Source organism: Meles meles, chromosome 6 (genome assembly GCF_922984935.1).
Source record: "Meles meles chromosome 6, mMelMel3.1 paternal haplotype, whole genome shotgun sequence".
NCBI classification, from domain to species: Eukaryota; Metazoa; Chordata; class Mammalia; order Carnivora; family Mustelidae; genus Meles; species Meles meles.
Window position 1 is genome coordinate 149,881,529 of NC_060071.1, and position 17,138 is coordinate 149,898,666.

Below are 17,138 nucleotides of genomic sequence, written 5' to 3' on the forward strand. Positions count from 1 at the left end.
TAGCGTGTGTGAGGATTGATTTTCTCTTGGAGCCACGTTGGCTCGGACCGAGAACATGGAGATGGGTCCAGGTCGGTTGTTCTCCTCGTAATCCCCGTTGGGATTTTCTCTGCGATTATTCGGGAGTATAGCTTTCCTCTTATCGACCTTTTTGAATGAAACAAATCATTTTTGAAAACTGAAATGTAAACACGTATATCATTTAAGACGTCAAACAGTAAGTATGAGGCTTGTGGAGAAACACAGGAGCCTCCCGCCTTCTGTTTTCCCGCCCCTGCTGGCGTCCTGTGTTCACCACGATCGTACTCTTATGTGTTCTGCTTCCGCTGCTGGATTTTTTCAAAAAATAATCACCTCGTTTAAAAAATGTGCATAGTTTTCTATGTAATTGTGAGTAACTCCATGCTCTTTGATGTTTAAACCTTTGAAGTTTAAATGTTTCCTAATGTGTTCAAATACAGTAAATAATTTATTTTCTTCTTTCCTTCCTTCCCTTCCTTGCTCCTTCCCCGAGGGCCTCCCCTTAATGTGCTCTGAGCACCGGCTCCCCTCTGCACCCCACAGGACTCGCTGACACCCTTAACCTCCTGTCACCACTGCTCCGAGATGTCCTTTGTCCCCTTCTGGGTTGAGGTCCCATTTCCTTCCTCCCACAGCCTCTCCTTCCTTGGTTCAGTTCCTTGTCTTGGGGGAGTCCGTCTGCCAGGAACTTTGAGAAAGGGAAAAAAAATCAAAGGTCAAGTTGTCTGTCTTTATGGTACTTTCCTGCTGGGTGATGGTGATGGGCCGGGCCAGGTGAAGAGTCATTTCCCTCTGAGGGCTGCAGACTTTGCTCGTCTCCCAGCTTCCCGGAGGTTCCTGCTGGGACGGCGTCGGATGCCAACGTGCTTCTGGCTGGACGCGTGATTCCTGCCCCTGCCCGCCTTTATTGTGCCAGGCGTGGGAGATCCCTAGTCCTCGGTTCTGGTACTGTTGTTTGTTTTTTTAAATTATTATTTCCTCACTGCGACTTCGTCTGTTCTCTTGTCCTGTTTTTTGGACGTCACACTCGTGGCTCTAATCCTGTCATTGTTTCCCTCCTCGTCTCTTTCCTCTGCTTTCCGTGAGATCTTCTGGACTTTGGCCTCCAACCCTTCTCTGGAGTTTTATTGCTGTTGCTGTGTTTTTGTTTTCCAAGGGCTTCCTCACCGTTCTCTGGATCGCGTCTGTGCTGAAGTTCGGGGCTCCGGGCCGGATACCCTCTCCTCTTCCCCTGCCCACCGCTCCCACCCCCTGCAGCCATGGCAACCATGGTCAGTGGTGCAGGTCCCCGGTCTGGAGGGAGGGAGTGGCTGTCTCAGCCCCCCCCCATCATTCAGTTCACGCTGTTCTCGCCAGTGTTGTGCACTCTTGCTAGAACTATGACACACGTGCACACGGGCACACCCAGAGCTTACATTCACGAGGCCGCCTTTGTGCCCAGCCTGGGTCCCAGAGCTGTGCTGAGCCCCGCCCCGCCCCTGGAGAGGTGGTGGCTGTGTTTTGGATGAGTTCCTGGGGGCGGTGAGGCCCATCCTGCCCTGCATTTTCCAGGACTCCCGCCCCGACGTGTGCCTCCGCCCGTGCTGGTCATTGCCTGTGCCTGGAGGGAGAGAGAGCAAGAGCGCCAGGCGAGAAGGGAGTGGGCGGTGTGGGACAGGGGCTGAAGCCTGTGGGGCGCGGTGGGAGGAACCCAGGAGGCCCCCAGAGGAGGCTCGTGAGGCCACAGGGCGTCTTAGCACGCTCCTCACCCTCGGGGGTCTAGCGCAAGCCCCTGCCTCTCTCAGGCCTCAGTTTCTCTATCTGCGTAAGTATCTTCGTTTGGTTCTTGGTGTTGATTTGAAATTTCAAAACAGGTGATGTCTTCCTTTTCCGTCCCCCTAGACTGTGGCCAAGACGCGCCATCTGCTGGCCGCAGGCGGCAGTGCCCCGTCCTAGAGGCGGCGCTGTGGCTCCCCAGGCCTGCCTCTTCTGTGACCCCGGGGAGCCTGGGGTCCGGGGAGGCGGGCGTCTGCTTCGGCTACCTGTCACTGCTTGGGCTGAGCAGGGCTCCGGGTGCCCAGACACGAGTCTAATTTCTGCTCTGCAGGGGCACGGGCACACGGCCTGTGCAGGGGGAGTATCAGGGCTTGGAGACGGGAGCTGTCTGGGGCTGGGAGCCTTCCTGGAAGAGAGGGCATCTGATGTGACCTGCAGGAGGAGTTGGCCAGCTCTGCGGGCAACGTCCAGACGAAAAGGACAGACCTGCAGGGTTTGGCTCCTGGGGCATGAGAGTAGGAGGGAGGGGGGCTGAGCCCGGAGAGGAGGAGGTCCGAGCTGGCCGAGGGACAACCACTTCTGGCTCAGGTTTCTGCTAGGGGCTGGGAACGCTGGCAGGCTGGGTGGAGGGCCGGCACCCCGTGGCCACAGGGGGGCGCTGGTTGTGGGCTTTGGGGGCCACCTGGTGCCGCTATGGGAAGGCTCAGACCAGTAATGCTTCCATCTGGGCCCCGAAGTGTCCTCAGGGTCGTCACCCTGGCTGACATGAAGGGGGCAGCTGGGTGGTCCTGGTCCAGTCATCCCAGGGATAGTGGGGTGGGGGAAGAGCAGTCAGTATGGGCAGCGAGGAGGGGGACAGAGATCCCAACCAGGGGTCCAGGGGGGCTGGGCCAAGATGAGGGATGGGGAGACAGGAGCCTTCCTGCAATGGGAATTCCCATGGGAACTGGCCGCAAACACCGTACCCGGGATCCACTCATGCCTTTATTTCTTCAACAGATGTCAGGCGGAATCTATCGTGTGCCGGGGACGTGGGGGACCGCTGATGTTCTAATGGCTGATGGACAATGAACAAGACAGAGAGGAAACTGTTGTAGTAATTCACCATGGGAGCTAAGGAGGAGAAAGGAGAGCAAGAGGTCCGGGAGAGGTTGGGAGGGGCTGGAGTTGCAGGTGCGGTGGGCAGGGAAGGCTCTGCTGAGGGACCTGCCCAAAGACTCCTGAAGAGGGAGAGAGAGCCCTGTAGCTGTGTGGGGGGCAGCAGGCCCTGCACTCACCCCAGCATCGCTGGGCCCTGAGTTTGGGAACAGTGAGGAGGTCGGCGAGGGCTTGCGGGACACAAGGGCTCACAGGGAAAGAGGTGGGAAGCCGGGCTTTTGAGCAGAGAGGTGGTGTGGTCTCGCCCACCTTCTTACAGGCTCGCCTGGTGGGGGCTGCTGCTGCAGGATAGGATGTTGGCAGATGGAGGCGGTGAAAAGTGGGGTTTGACTCGACATGCTGCCAAGGTAGCGGGGACTGGAGGTCCCGGTGCACAGGACGTGGGGGCGGTGAGGACAATCAGGAATCAAGGCCGACTCTAGGTTGATTGCACCGAGTGAATGAGCAGATGAATGATGGAGAACCCCTCCCCCGCAGCGGGTCCCCCTTCCCGGAGCCCAGCCCCACCGAGCCCAGGAGAGGTCGGTGGGGCCCTGGAGCAGCTCCGCTCCTCTGCGGGCGCTGGCCGAGGTGCTGAAGCCGTAGCGCCTGCCGCCGTCTGAGTGCCCTGGGGCTGGGGCTGGGGCCCCGCCTGGCCTCGGGGTGCCGAGCAGGGGCGGGCACACAGCAGGGGGGACAATGGGGCTGGCACAGTGAGGGTCCCCGTTCTTCAGGGAGCTGGCCGGACTGCCAGTCTCCCTCTCTACCTGACAGACCCTGATCCCGCAAAACGCTGTGGGGCTGACCGCCTTGGGCTCCTGCATCTGCCCCCGGCTGGGAGCTCCCTGGTGAGGGCCCCGGCCATTCTGCCCCTCCACAGCGGCACTCCTGAGGCCACGTAGGCCAGGTCCTGGGGGCGAAGGGGGCAAAGAGGGCAAAGAGGCAGCAGGACATAAGGGTTCTTGATTATGGGGGCACGGTCTGGGACAAATTCTGGTTTCTTTGCCACTCGGTGCCTATTCCCTTGCTTCAAAACAGGGATCACAAGAAGACGGTCAAGGGGGTAATGCAGAGTGTGGTCCACAGCTGAGGCCAGCAGAGCAGACTCCCTTCCCCCCAGCGCACGGGCGCCCCGAAGGAGGGCTGGGCCAAGTGGCCTTCTTCTCCCAACCTAAAGATGCCCTTGGGGCTGAGGGGCTTCCCTCGTGGACACGGCCGGGCGGTCGTCCCTGGCTGCTCTCCGGGGCATCCTTCCTGCACTGCAGACACCAGCCAGGCCTCAGCAGGGGTGCCGAGGGGAACCTGCTGACCCGACCGGGCCCGAGGAAGCGTGGGAGAGTCCCGAGGCCCCCTTGAGACGAGGGGGAAATTTCCTTCTCTCCCGCTCGGAGGAGATGAGTGCATCTCTAGGGCGTGCCCCTCAGATCATCTGACCTCAGCCCCTCTGATGCTTCCCTCTTTATTAGACACTCACAGCCACCGTCGCGGTCCCGCGGGAGGTAAAACCACGCGAAGGGACGTGACGGGTAGGTGTAAGCTTCTCTCTGCCTGCGCCGTCTCCTCTTCTCAGAGGCAAGGACTCTTCCCCAAAGGGTCCAGGCCTTTAGCGGCAGAAATCTCTAGAAAGATAAACTCGACCCTGCCCTACAGTAGGTCTGGGGCTCCTTTCTAAGAGCTCTGGGTTTTGACCTGCATGCGCTGTCACTGCGGGTCAAGTGTTAGGCTTCGGGTCCAGTTTTCCTCCACCGCAGAGACCGCTGGTTCTCCCGAAGGCACCGTGGGGCGCATCAGGGTGCCAGGGGCTGCCCAGCGCTCCCATTGCTGACTGAGAGGACTGGCCCCTTCTTTTCAAGCCTGCCGTGGGGTTGAGCTTGAGGCCACCACAGGGCGTTGGGCCTAGGAGGGACTAGTCTGTGAGTAGGCGGGGGCAGGAAGGGCTCCCACTGTCCCTGCAGTCCTGGGAAGATGCTGGTATGCTGGGCTCAGGGCTTCCCACACCTGATGCCGGAATCCGGCCACTCCAGCCCAGTGTCCTCCTGCCTCCCTGAAATAGATGGGAAGCTGAGTCCAGCAATTAATCCCGTCAGAAGTCCGCGCGATTGCAGGGGGTTTTCTGTTTTGCTCCCTTGGCCTAGATTTCCCCGGGGACAGCTCTGACCCGCGCGGCGTGCTTGGTAAATTAAAGGTTAAAAAAAAATCTACACGATGACTTTAATCAATCCGCTGAGATGGCGGGCAGCCTCCTCCCAGAAGAGCTGGGTCTCCTGGAGGGGCCCCATCCCCAGGCTTGGGGTCTTAGAAGGGGGTGCAGGACAGTGCTCCCCAGCGTCTGCCCGTGGGGGGAGGGGAGAAGGTGGGAGGTCCCCAGGGTGGCCTGTTGGAGCTCAGTGCCCCCTAAATTTAGACCTTAGGAACCCAGAGGAGGGGGCTGGAGCTGGGGAGCTGGGGGGGGGGGGACTCAGGCCCCTCCTACAGCTTGTCCTGATCTCTGTCCCAGGCCCAGGGTGGAGAAGGGACAGCTCCTCCTGGGGTTTCTCCCCTGACCTGAAGCCTGGGTCGGGGCAGGGTGCTGTCGCTGGCCTTGTGGCCCACAGATAAGGTGTTGACCATGTGTCTGTTGGGTGCAGTCAGGTGGAAACTGTGTCCTTCAGCAGCCATCTGTGGGGGTCAGGGGAGTGACCTGGGGAGCACCAGGGTCTCCTGGAACACAGGGAATTTGGGGGGTGGGAAGAGTCCATGGTCCTTCCATGGGGCTAAGGGGATGGCCTGGCTGGCCCAGTGGTAGCCCCTCAGCCAAGCTGTTGGGCCCTGCCATCTGCAGAGCAGGGCTTCTGGAAGGCCAGCATGCTGACCCCCAGCCCAACTGCTCTCCAGTCTTTTCTCCGCTGGTGCTTTACCTTCCAGGTCCTGCTCAAGGCCCACCCTCCTAGCTCTGTTCTGGACACCGCCTCCCCTTAATGCTTGAAGACCTTCCCCAGGGACCCAGGTTATGTAGGCAACCTTGTCTGTCTGCCCAATGCCCCGCACCCCCAAGCAGGTGTCCCGCCAACCCCTCCTGTCCGCTCCTCCTGGGGACCGCACACAATAGGAGCTGTGCATGGCTTGGCGTTGTTATCTGTGCAGATCTACCCCTGATCCATCCCCAGCTCCCACCATAATTTGGCCTGGCCAGGCGACCAGCAGGAGTCTTCCAGCCCACGGGGAGTCACCGGAGCGGCCAGAGGGGTCTGGTAGGGGCAGGGAAGCTGCTCGTGGCGGCGGGATTGGGGTTCTGTCCAAGGGCCGAGGCTGGGGCTTGGGATGCGGGCTCCATGCAGCCACCCTAGACGGGCGTTCCGGGGCTTGGCCGGAGTGGGGAGCACAAAGCCGCTGACTCCCTACACGTCTTCAGGGACTGGGACTCCCCGGGACGGACTCGAGAGGGGAAGAGCGGAGATGTGTCCCCTGTCCACAGAGGTTTCCGGAAGTCCTGCTCAGCGCCGCCTCCCCCAGCCCTGAGCTCCCGGGCCCGGCACCTGGCAGGGACCCACGAAGCAGGGAGTGTGGCCCCAGGCCGGGTCCTGGTCCCCCGCCGTCCTCCGCAGCACAGCAACTGGGCCTTCGGTTCCCCGCGCCCCTCCTCCTCCTCCGGCCCGCACCGCGGGGCGTCTGGCTCGTCCGCCGGGCGGAGGGGGCGCTGTCGGCGCGGGCGGGCGGGGCCGGAGCGCGGGGGCGCGCGGCGCGGCGCGAGCGCGGGGGGCCGCGGGCGCGGACCGCGGAGGACTGGGGGCCTGGCGGGCGGCCCTGCGCCGTGCGGGGCGCGGCGGCGGCGGCAGCGGCGGGCGCGCGGCCAGTGAGCGCGCGAGCGGGGAGGCGGCGGCGGCGGCGGCGGGAGGAGCTCCTGGCGGCTCCCCGCGCTCTGCTCCCGGCGCTCCGCTCCTCCATGGCGCTGCCCGGGCCGCCCGAGCCGCCCCGCGGCGCGCCCCGCAAGGCGCCCAGCCTGCTGGAGATGGGGGCGCTCTGTCTGGACTCGGAGATCATCCTGGGCTTCACCAGCCACCTCCTGCGGCGGCGAGCCAAGGTAAGGGCCGAGCGGCGGGACCCGAGGGCGGCAGAGGCGCTGTCCCGCCACTTTGCCGCGCGCGGTCCCCGCGGCCGAGGAGGCGGCGCCGGGAGGGAGGCAGCAGGTCCCGCGGCGTCCCGCAGGCCGCGCGAGGCACCCGCGGCCACACTTTCCCCGTCAGCGCTGCCCGCGTCTCCCTCTCCCCCGAGGCGCTCAGCTGGCGCGGAGAGAGCAGCGCGGGACTTCGGTCCCACTGCGCGCCTTGCTGGGGGCCAGGGGTCTCACGGCAGACCCGAGGTCCCCGAGGTGACTCCAGGTCCTGCGTGCGCCTGCGGGTTCTGCCGGGCTGTGTGCGGGCTCCCGGAGCGCGGGTGTGGGGTGTGCGTACGTGCGCTTCCCCGAGCGCGGCGGCGGTGCGGACCCGCCGAAGTTGCTGGCGAGACTGGCCCCGGGCGTCCGCAACAGGGCGTTTCTGCGGGCGCCTGTGCGGGGTGTGTGCGTGGCTCGGAGCCGCACGCCTTGGGCCCGTGTGTGTGCGCGCGCGTGTGTCCCAGACTAACTGAAGGGCGGGGACCGGTGCTGTCTGAAGGCGATGCGGCGCCGGACTGCCCGCGGCACCCAGACGCGGACGGGGCTGACGCCCGTTCCCCCCCCCCCCCCCCCCCCGCGGCTGACGAGATAGGAGACGGCCCGAGCTTCCGGCCCCCGGCTCGGGGAGGGGGGAAGGGGCTGGAGGCCGTGGGACTGCGGAGACAGAGTGGGGAGCCCCTGCCCACTTTATTCCCGCACCCCACCACGTGGCGGACCAGAAGTGACTTGGAAAGCAGGGCGGGGAGGTGTTACGAGCCACTGTTCATTTTGGGGGAGTGCGTGCGTGGACCGGGAGGACATTCCAAGTAAAAGGGTGCGGGGCAAGACGTAATTGGGGGGCGCAGGCCAGGCAAGGAGCAGTCCGAACTGCATGAGGGTTTGCCTGCGCGGGGAGCCGCGGGCCGGGGTCTCCGACCGGACCACGGCCCGCCCGCGGCCCCTTGTCTGGCTGGGCCCTTCCTGGGCCCCGGACCGTCTTGCGGGGACTCGGGGCGCCGGGTCTCTCCGGAGCCGCGGGACGGAGAGCGCGGCGGGCGGCAGGGGGCGCTCGCGCCACGGGAAGCTCGCGGCCGCGCCCTGCGAGCCGGACCCGGGCAGTCGGGCTGACCCGGAGCCTGGACCCGGAGCTGCCTGCGCCTCGGAGAGCGGCGCCTCTTCCGGCCGGGCTGGAGCGGGAGCAACCGGTCGCCGAGAAGGGGGGCGACCTCTCAGCCGGAGACAAACAGGCAATTAATTCCGGAGCTAAGTCCCATCTGCCAGGCCGGTGACAACAGGTCCCGCGCGCATCCCCCGGGCCCGCCGCGCCGCCGCCTCCGGCCTCCCGGACGCGCAGCGCGCACACCCACTTTCCTGCACACGCGAGGCTGCCCCGTTCGCGTGCCCAGACTCGGACGCAGGCGCTGCACGTTCCGAGGCGCACCCCGCGGCGACGAGCACCTACGTGCGATTGTTAGACCCCAAGGGTGGCCCGCGACCAGCGGGGCATGCGGGATTTGCGGGAAAAAGCGAGGGGGAGTCGGGGTCGGGGTTCAGCTTCTTCCTCGTCCTCCCTAGCTGGGTGACCTTGGGCAAGACCTTTCTCTCTGCCGCCTCAGTGTCCTCGCGCGTAAAGTGAGGCGCGGGTTGGTGCGTCCCCGGGGACGCGCGGACCCCACTGTCCCGGGAGAGGAGCAGGGAAGCGCATGCGCGCCAGTGCACCGGCTATCTCCAGGAGGCCCTCCGGCGCCCCTCCCTCCCGCGGGGACTCGCCTAACAGGTTGGGGTCCTGGGAGTGGGAGGGGCCGCGCGTCGAGGAGGGCCCCCTCCCCCACGCGCCGGGGAGCGCCGGGCTTGGGCGGGGCGGGCCGGCCCTCCCGGAGCCCTGCTCCCCCGGCCCCGCCCCCGGAGCCCCGCCCCCACCTCGCCCCGCCCTCGCCTCCACGGCACTCCCGCCGCCGCCGCCGCCGCGCGCTCTCCCGCACTCGCCCGCGCCGCCAACTTCGGAGCGGCCGGCCGGACCATGGGGGCTCCCCCGGGCCGGATCACGTAGCCGCGGCGACCCCGGAGAGCCCGCGCCGCCCGAAGCGCCCGCGCGGCCCTTCCCGCGCGCAGGCCATGGGCGGCCGCGGCTCCCCCCTGTGCGCGGCAGCACCAGCGGTACGCACGGCCGGGCCCGAGAGGGAGGTGGCGGCGGGCGCCCCGAGCCGGAGTCCCGGACGCCGAGGATGCTCGCTCGCGGGGTGCGCTGCGCCCCCTGGGGGCCGCGCCTGGAGCGGAGCGGGGGGGGGCGCCGGGCCTCCTGCTGGGAGGGACCCCGATCCCGACCTCGCGGCTGCGCGGGGAGGGTGGGCGGCAGGCTGGCGGCCCGCGCCCCGAACTTTGCCGAGTGCCTCACTCTGAGTCCGGGACGCGCTGCGTCCTACAGTCCGCGGTGCTGGATCCCGGGCGGCGCTGCTCGGGGGCCCAGGCTCACGTCCCCTTCTGCCCCCACCCCCGCAGGTGGCCGAGGGCGGCCCGGCCCGCGAGCCGCTGCAGCTGCTGGAGGTGTCCCCCCGCAAGAGGCTGCCCAACGGGCCCGAGCAGGACCCATGCGGCAGCCGCCCTGCGCCCGAGGGCGCCGGTGCGGGCGCCGAGCAGGGCCACTCGGCGGGCGGAGGCGGCTGGTGCCGCCACTGCCACACGAAGCTCGCCGAGCTCAAGCGACAGGCGTGGAAGCTGGTCAGCGGGCCCGGGACGCCCCTCCGGGTAAGTGGACCTTCCTCGGACCGCCTTCTCCCGGGCTGCCATCTGGGAGACCCAGGATCCCGGAGGGAGGCGACTTCCACCGAGCGTTTTTCGGCTAGTTCTTCTGCTCCCTGGGCCTCGGTTTCCCCTTCTGTGACGCGCTGTGCGTGAGTTGCAGCAGTTCTAAGAGGCTCGGCGGTGGGATCGGAGGGGGGCTGGGCGGGCGTTTCTCCCCGGAGCCGCAGATGTCCCACAGCTGGAATCCCAGTCTGTGTGGGAGGGGGAAGGGAGAGGGGGATGGCGTGGACTCCGCCCTGGGCGGGACAGCTCCTGCCCTGCCAGCAGCAAGAGGTTACTCTGTGCCTTGTTGCCCTTGGGGCTCCTGGGCCCCCAGCCAGGTGTCTGGAAATTGCACACCTGGGGGGGGAGGGCTTGGAGGACCACAGGGGTTCCTGCCGCTGTCAGGGGGGCCCTGCCTTCCCCCTTTCCCTGGGTTATGAATAAGAATTGTGTGTGGGACACAGCCTGGGGCTTTGCCACCTTAGGCGGCGGCCACCCATTGGGAAATGGAGGGACTGGGCTCCAATAGTCTAGGTGTTTGCCCCTAAAGGGGGCTCTGCCAGATTCTCCATCCAATGGGCTTACCCTGGTCTTGGAAGGAGCTGGGACCATTGTTCAAGGAACAATGAGCCCTGGAAGTTTGCAAAGCCTGGGAAGGTGGGGGTCTCCAGAGGAAGCCCTTCCCGCCGGACCTTCAGTCGTTTTGAAAGCCTTCTTGGGAAGTCTGCATAATCCCCATTGAAGCTAAATATAGTTCTCCCAGCTGGCACCGCTGGGATGGGGAAGAGAGCCGGGGTTCCTGGGGGGTCCCACGGTGTTCCAGCCTTGGGCAGGGGCGGGGAAGGGAGGCGAGTCTGGTTTCTGTGGCCTGGAGGGGGGACCTGTGGCTTGCCCCGGGTGGAGGAGGGGGCTGCAGCCTCCAGATCCGCTGTTTGGAGTGGGGTGCAGCCTTCCCAAGCTCTGTGCCCCCAGATGGCCTGAATCTGGTTGACGGCAGCAGAGGACCTGTAGGCTCCCATGTGGGACGGACTTCCTGGGGGCCTGTCGGAGCTCCCGGGCCTTCTTATTACACATTAGGGGAAATAGGCCTGGGAGAGGAGGGGCTTCAGGGACTGAGCTGGGTTTTGTGGGTGGTGCTGGGCGGGAGGCTAGCTGGTTGGGGGGTTGGGGTCCTGGTGGGGAGAGCCCCTCATGGGGGCAGGGGCGGGGCTCTGTGGTCTCCTCCTGTTCACGTTGATCAGGGAAGCCTCCTGACCACCCAGAGTGCTCACCTCGCACCCGCACCTGCCTGAGCCTATTCTGAGTTTGGCAGTACCCCTCGGTGCCAGGTGGGGGCTCACCCCATTTCCTGGCTGCCCCTGGTACCCAGCAGCATGCTCACCCAGCAGACGGGTCCCGCGCTTTGTTCCTGGTCTGCAGCCCCTCCCCTGCTGTGTTTCCTCCCTTGTCAGATGGGTGTAGCCTCCTGAGGCCCTTCTGGGGCTGAGATCCAACCTGGAGGATGCTTTGCCCAAGCATTATTCATTGTTTTCCCTGTGAGGGTGGAAGCAGGTCTTGGGGGGCTCGAGGCCCTAGGGCTGAGCCACCGAAGCCAAGGGACATGGGGGTTTGGGCCTGAGACCCTGGGACCTTGGTAGGTGTCATTGACCTGGGCAACCCAGGCTTTCCCCGGCATCCTGGCTGACTCTCAGCCTGGGACCCGGCCTGCCTGGCCCAGAACAGCTTCAGGGAGGGCTGCGAGGTGAGCTCTGGGACCTGTGCAGGGACCTGCTTCTGCTTTTGGTTAGGGAGGTAGCTGGGGGGGGGGGGGGGTGCTGTGTGTGACTGGCTGTGGGTGAGCCCGGTGCTCCTTCGAGCCTGGCCCATGTCCAGGAGCCGTAGGCTCTGTTCTGAGGCCAGCATGGCACTGGGATACGGAGTTGGTGTTCTAGGATTTTCCGCAGGGGCCCTTTCTTGGTGTTCATCATGCAGAGATGAACTTCATAAGGACGGCACTTCAGACTCGGTGGTGGGGGCGGGCCTTGCTGGGCTCCCGTTGCAGGGCTGGAGCCAGACCCCAGCCTGGCTATTGGAGGCACTCCCCTTAGGGGTCCCGGCTTGATCTCGGGTGGAGAGGGAGGCTTGCGAGGGTAGAGGGACAGCGGGTGTTAGCCAGCCCCGGGTCACCCCATCCTGTGCCCCTGGAGTCCTGGCCAGGGCTCCGCCCAGCTGGCTCCTTGCCCTCCCTCCTTACTGGCAGACAGCTGTCTGCTCTGGGATCTGGTGCAGGTTTGTTGAGCCCCGGGACCGTGTTTGTACCCATTTCATGGGCAGGTAGAGCAGTGCCTGCACACGGCGGCTCGAACAGCCCATCCCTCACTGCTTTGCTGGGGTGTGGGCTCGAGGGTCATTCTGTGCCTGGGTCTTGGCCCCCCTGGGGTCAAGTGGGGGCAGTTGGAGTCCTGCGCAGGCTTTAGGTGGCCTGCCTCTCCCTTGCCTCTGTCCTCTCTGCAATCTGTGCCTGCCTCAGTTTCCCCATGGGGAAAGTGAGGGTGACCTTGGTCCCCAACGAGGGAGGTCTTCTGTGGGGAGTAGATAGCACTGTGCCCTGATGCTGCTGGGGGTCACGGGCAGGGAACGTGTTCTGCCTGCCCAAGTGTAACCTGGGAGGGTGTCCTACCCGAGCCTGGAAGGGCAGCGGGCCTGGGTGTGGAGAGACACCCAGACGGGGGCCTTCAGGCTGGACAGCCCCCACTGATCCCTCCTCCCTGCCCCCGCCCCAGTGCGCCCTTCTCTCCTCTTACCGGGTTCCCCAGGTCTTGTGTTCAGGTGACCCTTCGGGACCCTTGCATGGCCTGGAGCCATGGCCTCTGGACTGTTCTGCAGCCTCCCGGGGCCCTGCCCACTGTGGGCCTTGCTACAGACACCCCTCTCCTCCCTGGGCCCCCAGCGTCCCCAGACCACCCTGCCAATTCCCTGCTCTGAGCTCCCTGTGCCCCCTCCCAGGGGGCCCTGCCTCTGAGAAGTCGGCTGGGGGCTCGCGACACCTCCCTTGAAGGGACCAAAGCCGGGACTTCCTCTTCCGCACACCTGAGTGCCCCCCAGCTTAGCACCGGCCCTTCCGCCCTTCTCATTCGCCCAGAACCCCAGGCCCTGGCCTTGCCCATTCTGTGTCCTCACCCGTTAGGGTGAACTGGTCACCAGGTTCCCGCAGACCCTGTCAGCGTCCCTTTCTGTCTGCTGCCCGCTGCCCGCCCGGCCCCAGCTCCCTCCCTCAGGGCCCCCAGAGGGGCCTTGCTGAACCGCGGACCCATTAGGAGGGGTCTCTGGCCAGTCCCAGTCCTGCTAGCCTGGCCTGGCCTGGCCCTGTCCGACTGAGGCTCACCAGCAGGCGCACCCCTGCATCTGGGGTCCCCTCTGCCTGAAGGCCCCCCCTCTCCCTCCCGGTGGTCCGTCACAGACGCTGCTCTCGCAGACCCCTGGCCCTCGTCCTGTCCACGCTCTGTCGGCAGACCCCCCCACCAGTCTCCAGCATCCCTGGGACTGGTGCCCACGCGGCTGACCGTGGTGGGGACCCTCAGACGCGCTGGGTGGCTTCACTCAGTACCCAGCTCCCGCGGCTTCTCCGTGGTCGCGAGCCTACGCCTACCCCGTGAGCTTCCCCTTCCCCTGTCTCCGGGAAACCACCCCCGACCTGGTCCTTTCTCAGCCCCTTCTACACCCCTTGGCCTCTGTGTGGCTTCTGTGGCCTCTGTGCTGCCCCGAGGCCGGGAGCTCTGTCAGGGCAGGCATGGGGTCCAGGTAACCCGGAGACGTTTGTTGAATGACTAAGTGACCAGGCTTTTCCTCCCTCACCGCTGCCTGGCGGGATTCCTGCGTTCCCCTCCCCCACCCCGGGTGACAGCCCCCGTGGAGGATGGCGACCCTTACCCTCCTTGGTGTGGCGGGGGCCCGGATCCTGCTTGGGGACCTGTTCCAGCCGCCATCAGACGGGTCACGCGGAGGTGGTGCTCTCCCGGAGACCCGTGACGGTCCCGCGTCATTGCTGCTGCTGAACCGATTAGCGCCCCTGAGGGGGGCAGGGATCAATTCTCATTTAGCGCTCGCAGACTCTCGCTCACCTGGCCGGGGGTCTCCTCGTCTTAGCCCCCGTGGGCTCCAGGACACCTGCTGCTGGTCCCTGACTGCTCGTGCAGCCCCCGGCGTTGGCTTTGCGCTGAGCTGGCCCCAAGTCTGAAGGCTCCTGGGGAGGGGCGCTGGCTGCCATCCTATACCCAGGCTCCTACGGCTGGTGTCCCGGACACCCTCCTGCTTGTCTCCGCGGTTTGCTTCCGGGGAGGGGGCGGCACTTCTGCAGCTCAGCATTCCCCTGTCACTCCCCCCTCCAGGAAGCCGTCCAGGCTACATCCTCGGCCTCCAGCTCTGCTTGCGCTCACATGCAAGAGTGGGGTCCTGGGTCTGCCGTCCCAACTGGCCTGTGGTCCTGGGAGAGCAGGGGCGGAGCCTGGCTGGTGTGGGACATTTGCTGCCTGCTCTGGCTCCCTGAACCCCTGTTCGGTGCACTGTTTCAAGCCTGGCCTGAGCTCTGCTGGTTTCTGGGACCGCCTTGGGGCTCCACAGACCGGGACCTTGGCGTGGACAGTGTGCCCCGGGAGCAGCCGGGGAAGTGTGCCAGGGGCGGGAGCTCCCCGGGGCTGCTGGCTGGGCGGTCTCCCAACTGGCAGGGGCTCGGACGTCTCAGCTGTGGGGCTCGGAGGATCCCAGGCCACTGCAGGGGACCAAGCCTGGGCAGGGTGAAGGAGCTGGCCGGGTGTGGGCCCTGCAGTCCCAGCCCTCATGCCTCACAGGACGGAGTTTGCTTGAGGGGCTCTGGGTGCACTCGGAGGTAGGGCGGAGCCGGGGGGTGTGCGGCAGTGACTGGCCTCGCTGCCTCTTCCCAGAGAGGAGCAGTGTCAGGGAGGGCTGAGTCCCTTGCTGTCCTGGGTTAAAAAGGGGGAGTTTCACTTTTGGTGCCACGTTTTGTGGCTGGGGGACCCCCATGGGGCTATGTGCAGGGTCCTTGGCCCTCCGTGGGAGGGGCTGCTTGGCCTCATCTGGTCTGGTCTTGGACGGCCCCCCAGCCCCTGGCAGCACCCAGGCTTCAGCCCTTGCGGCTGGGCTGGGGCCGGGGTGGGTGGGCTCTGCCGGGCGCCTGCGGCTGCCAGATTTATGGTCCCACGTGGCCCAGGGCCAGGGGCTCTGCGTTCCCCTCTGGCCCTGTGTGATGGATGCTGGCCTGCGCCGCTGCCTGTTTCCAGGCGGAACCTGCCAGTCGTGGGCCCTGCCCCATACCCTGCTGGGGGTAGGGCTGCAGGGTCGGTCTGTCCCGAAAAGTCTCTGTCCCCCTTCACTGCTACAGCACAAGGCCATAGCCCAGCCGCACAGACTTGGCCTGTCTAAAACCCAAGGGATTGTCTGGAAGCCATTTCTGTGTGGCATGTTTGGTGGTTGCCCTTAATGTGGCCATGGGTCCCCTGATCTCGTCCCTGGGGTCCCCTTCCCTGGGCCCCGTTCCTTCTCAAACCTTCCACACTTTGATCCACAGCCTTGCTGCCCAAGCTCGCTGATCCGAGGGCCTCCGGCTCAGGCTCAGTGTAGCAGGGGGAGTGACGTGGTTCCCAGCGGCGTGGGTGTGTGTGGACATGGGTCCGTGGCCCCTGGGCTCTGGCTCTGATCCAGCCTGTGCAGTGGCCCGGCTGGAGGCCTGGGGGTGCCTGGAGGTGGTGTGTCTGGGTGCTGGATCCCGAGGTGACGGTGGGACCTGTTCTGCCTCGTGTCTATCTTCTCCGCTGGGGGATCAGTGAAGAGGGTCGGCTGGGTTTGTGCTGTGGGAGGGGCTGCCCCATGGGGAGGGAGACCTGTCATTTCTCCGAATGCCCCTGAGGCCTGGTGGGGAGAGAAGCCTCAGGGTGGACACCCAGGGTACCTGGCCGGTGGGGCCGTGCTTCGGAGAGGGGGCAGGGCGCTGGGCCAACAGGAGGGCTACAGGCCTCTGAGCAAAGCACACTGAGCCCGACCACCCTATGTGGTGAGGGCAAGAATAGCAGGCGGGGGTGCCCACGGTGCCCATGGCCACTCACCCTGGCTGCTTTCCCTCCAGGGTTTATGGGGATAACTGAAGTGCTGTGGGCCTGGGAGAGAGGGCTCTGCAGTAGGGCGTCTTGGAGGGCCTCCTGGAGGAGGTGGCATTTGATCTCCATTAGAATTACACCCACAGAGATGGGGTGGAGGTCCTCGGGTGAGGGAACACGAAGAGCTCCAAGATGGGGGTGGCTGGAGCATGCATGGAGACTGTCCCGGGGTACCAGGTAGACACAGAGGGGAAACCAGGATGGGATCAAGGGTCAGGGTGTGGTGGAGGGGAGTCAGACTCCAGCCCTGGAGCAGAGGTTGGGGCCTGGAGTGTCCGGGGGTGCGCTTTGATTCAACAGCTGCAGCCAGGGGCTGTGTGCCAAGGTTCCCAGCAGGAGAGCGTGAAGGGCGGGCTCCCCCGCCCCCCCGCATCTGGACCTGCCCTTTGCTCGCCAGGCCACCCAGGTCAGCGTCCAGCCTCCCTGGGGTTCCGAGCCCTGCTGAGTGGCATTGGGAGCCCTGGGCACGGCCTGGCTTGTGGGGTACAGCGTGGGCCCCACCCTAGTGGTGAGACGCTGCTGTGCCCATTGCTTGGATGAGAATGAGGCCCCTGGGGCTGTGGCCACACCCCCAGACTCGGACTGAGAGCCGCGTCTGGGTGAGCCCCGGGCTCCCGGACGTGCGTGGAGCGCCTCCTCTGAGTGGCGACGCTCCCGGGATGCCAGGCTCTCCGTCCCCTGCCCCCGGTCAAGGCCATCCTGCTGATCCTGCCGTCGGCTGCCACGGTCCCCACCGTGCTTGAGTGGCATCATGGTGTTGGGTGGAGGACAGGGGAGGCCACTGAAGGGAGGGGGTCTCAATGAACTAGTGTGTGTCCTGAGCTGCCCAGCTGGCTGGTGCCTGGCACGGGGCCTCGGGGCCAGGTGCCAGTCTGCGCTGGGTGGGCCGGGCTGCACGCCTCCCCCGCTCTCCCCACCCTGGCCTCTGGCAGAGGAGGGGAGCTGGTGGCTGCTCTGGGGCCTTCGCAACTGCAGACCGATGGGCCTGGAGTGGTCTCCAGGGTTCTGGTTGGCAGACGGGGGAGGGTCTGGCTCAGGGGTCTCAGGTCTTTGTGCTGCACCCCGTGGACGTGGTGGCAGGGCCTCTGGCTGACAGCTGGGGCCTTGGTGAGGTGCCTGGCTGGTGGGAGGGGCCCGGGAGGGGCACCGCCAGGCCTCAGGGCACTCCTCCAGGCGTGGTG

General features: G+C 65.7%; 1 protein-coding gene across 3 annotated transcripts in view; it reads left to right on the forward strand.

The window, feature by feature from the left end:
* The first annotated feature begins 835 nt into the window (after positions 1-835).
* The window catches only part of KIF26A (kinesin family member 26A), a 46,749-nt gene continuing 30,446 nt past the window's right edge, over positions 836-17,138 (forward strand). For 2 of the 3 annotated variants that reach the window (XM_046008382.1, XM_046008384.1), the window contains exons 1-2: positions 6,837-9,181; positions 9,524-9,769. In XM_046008382.1, coding sequence (XP_045864338.1) covers positions 9,140-9,181; positions 9,524-9,769 — 288 coding nt within the window. In that variant the 5' untranslated portion in view covers positions 6,837-9,139. Of the gene's footprint in view, positions 967-1,177; positions 1,826-2,775; positions 2,916-6,836; positions 9,182-9,523; positions 9,770-17,138 lie in introns of those variants that run through there. The other variant, XM_046008383.1, reaches the window with a different exon arrangement.